The sequence below is a fragment of the Notolepis coatsorum genome (assembly GCF_963971535.1).
Source record: "Notolepis coatsorum genome assembly, chromosome: 3".
NCBI classification, from domain to species: Eukaryota; Metazoa; Chordata; class Actinopteri; order Aulopiformes; family Paralepididae; genus Notolepis; species Notolepis coatsorum.
In genome coordinates this window covers 61114813-61117813 of record NC_140167.1, presented here as the reverse complement: position 1 = coordinate 61117813, position 3001 = coordinate 61114813, and the positions used below count along the sequence as shown (strand labels likewise).

Genomic DNA, 3001 nt, shown 5'->3' with positions numbered 1-3001 from the left:
AAGCTGAACATTATTGCCATAAAATAGAACGTAGTTAGTTTCTTTACCTTTCTGTGAACGTCTAGAAAAAAACATGGCTCAATCAGATGAAAAATGGCGGAGAAATTTACATCACAAAAAAGTAACTGTACTTACTGTAATTTTTCACGTCTGGCCAATGTTAGCATGGTGTTATTCACAGTCAAAGATAAAAAAAAAATGTATATGGGACACTGAGAATACATTCCCTGAGATCCATAGATGTCCCTAGATGCAACATGCAAATGGACCTTGTAGAAGTGGAGCAATCTTCCATTTACTTACAGTAGGTATGTATTTCTAGGCAAATTTTCTGAAAGTATGGCTAGGGCTTAACACTTTGGGCGCCAGCCGCTTTAGCTATCCTTGTACCTACTGCGCCACCGCTGTAAGAGATAGGGATTTTCACGTTGCGGTGTTTGCAGGGCTATATCTATATTCTATAGCTATGGAGACACATTTGACATTAACTATCCATCGTTCAACATGTGAAAAAGAAAAAAATATTTCATGTATACGTTCGCGTGTTATACCGTGGTGAATATTGTATAGTTTCAGAGTGATCCTGGCTAATTCCTGGTAACTGTGCTATGGAGCGATACGTGAATTTTGTTAAGAGGTTAACCAGTCAATATTTCGTATTTGCTTAGTAAAAAGAATTATGAAAATGAAAGTTAAAGCACTTCCCGGCACAAATTCAAATTGCATGAGAGGAAGGTTACACTTGATAAATGTATACAAGGGTTATGCACTGACTCAGCCTTAATGACTAACACTGTGTTGCTTGTCTTCCCATCCAGAGTGTAAAGATGTGAACACAGTGGCCTACTGCCCCCTGGTGCTCAGGTTCAAGTTCTGCAGCCGGCCTTACTTCAGACAGATGTGCTGCAAGACCTGCCAGGGACACTGACCCAGTGACCCACAAACCTCCAGTCTTCCTCCTCTTCCCCGGGCCCTACCAGAACACACCCTACCCAACTGGGCCCCGGGCCCTACCAGAACACACCCTACCCATCTGGGCCCCGGGCCCTACGAGAACACACCCTACTCAACCGGACCCCGGGCCGTACCAGAACACACCCTACCCACCTGGGCCCCGGACCCTACCAGAACACACCCTACCCACCTGGGCCCCGCGCCCTACCAGAACACACCCTACTCACCCGGTCCCTGGGCCCTACCAGAACACACCCTACCCACCTGGGCCCCGGGCCCTACCAGAACACACCCTACTCACCCGGACCCTGGGCCCTACCAGAACACACCCTACCCACCTGGGCCCCGGGCCCTACCAGAACACACCCTACTCACCCGGACCCTGGGCCCTACCAGAACACACCGTATCGACTCGGCACTCTCATCCACCTGGGGCTTGGACCGGTGGCCTTTGCAGCGTTTCAGACAGATGTGCTGCGAAACTTTCCAGAGACGCTGACAACCAGAGACTCTTAAACCCACAGCTGGGCCCACACCACTCAAGAACTCAGCTATAGGGCCCCGCTGCACCTACCAGAGCCCACACCGCTCCAGAACTCAGCTATAGGGCCCCGCTGCACCTACCAGAGCCCACACCGCTCCAGAACTCAGCTATAGGGCCCCGCTGCACCTACCGGAGCCCACACCACTCCAGAACTCAGCTATAGGGCCCCGCTGCACCTACCGGAGCCCACACCACTCCAGAACTCAGCTATAGAGGCTCTGCTGCACCTACCGGAGCCCACACCACTCCAGAACTCAGCTATAGGGCCCCGCTGCACCTACCGGAGCCCACACCACTCCAGAACTCAGCTATAGGGCCCGCTGCACCTACCGGAGCCCACACCACTCCAGAACTCAGCTATAGAGGCTCTGCTGCACCTACCGGAGCCCACACCACTCCAGAACTCAGCTATAGGGCCCCGCTGCACCTACCGGAGCCCACACCACTCCAGAACTCAGCTATAGGGCCCGCTGCACCTACCGGAGCCCACACCGCTCCAGAACTCAGCTATAGAGGCTCTGCTGCACGAGTGGCCCCTACAGGACTTCAGTACTTGTTCACGATGCAGTATTTTAGGAAGACATGTTCCACGATCCACTGCAGGACACTCACACTCTTTGGCCCGTATCTGATCCACACCTATCCTAGTCCTTCCCGGGCCCAGCACACTACTCTGTCCCACTGGGTCTACTGGACCAGAACCCAAACATCAGCCTAAACATCAGACACAGAACTGGACTCTACTGGGCCCAGACCACCTGAGCTGAGACACACATTCCACAGGGAGGGAGGGAGAGAGGAATGGAGGAAGAGACTGCTGTCAATGGCCTGCCTCGCAGACAGCTGAGGCAGAGGGAGTTCCTACAGAACAGAACAACACAGAGGAGAGGAGAGGAGAGGAGATGGAAGGAGAGGAGAGGAGAGGAGAGGAGAGGAGAGGAGAGGAGAGGAGAGGAGAGGAGAGGAGAGGAGAGGAGAGGAGAGGAGAGGAGAGGAGAGGAAAGGAGAGGAGAGGAGAAGAGAGGAGAGGAGAGGGGGGAAAAGCACAGATGGGCTGTTGATAAACAGAATTGTCTCATTGGACAGATCCTACAGTACCTTCCATACCACGCCACCACAGAGATGTAGATTGAAAGAGAGAGAAAGAGATAGAGTAGGGAGAGAGAGAGGCAAAGAGATGTTCTTTGATCCTTGTCTCTGAGAGCCCCCTGATAAACAGCAGCTGTGGGGCCAGTGTGCATTTTCTCTCTCTCTCTCTCTCTCTCTCTCTCTCTCTCTCTCTCTCTCTCTCTCTCTCTCTCTCTCTCTCTCTCTCTCTCTCTCTCTCTCTCTCTCTCTCTCTCTCTCTCTCTCAGTTTGTTTCTCCTCTTCTGTTCTTTTTTCTCATTCTTTCCTCTTAATGTCCTAGTGATCTCCCTCTTGCTCTCTCTTTCTCTCTCTTACCTGTCTACGACCCCCCACCCACACGCCCTCCCCTCTCTCTCATCTCTCTGTAGTCTAGTA

The 3001-nt window shown here is 52.1% G+C and overlaps 1 protein-coding gene across 1 annotated transcript in view; it reads left to right on the top strand.

The window, feature by feature from the left end:
* adamts10 (ADAM metallopeptidase with thrombospondin type 1 motif, 10) overlaps nt 1-2267 on the top strand; it is a gene marked incomplete at its 5' end in the record, with an annotated part of 176102 nt that extends 173835 nt beyond the window's left edge. Inside the window, 1 exon segment of the mRNA XM_084311220.1 lies at nt 819-2267. Coding sequence (XP_084167346.1) covers nt 819-928 — 110 coding nt within the window. The 3' untranslated portion in view covers nt 929-2267.
* Nucleotides 2268-3001: the final 734 nt, after the last annotated feature.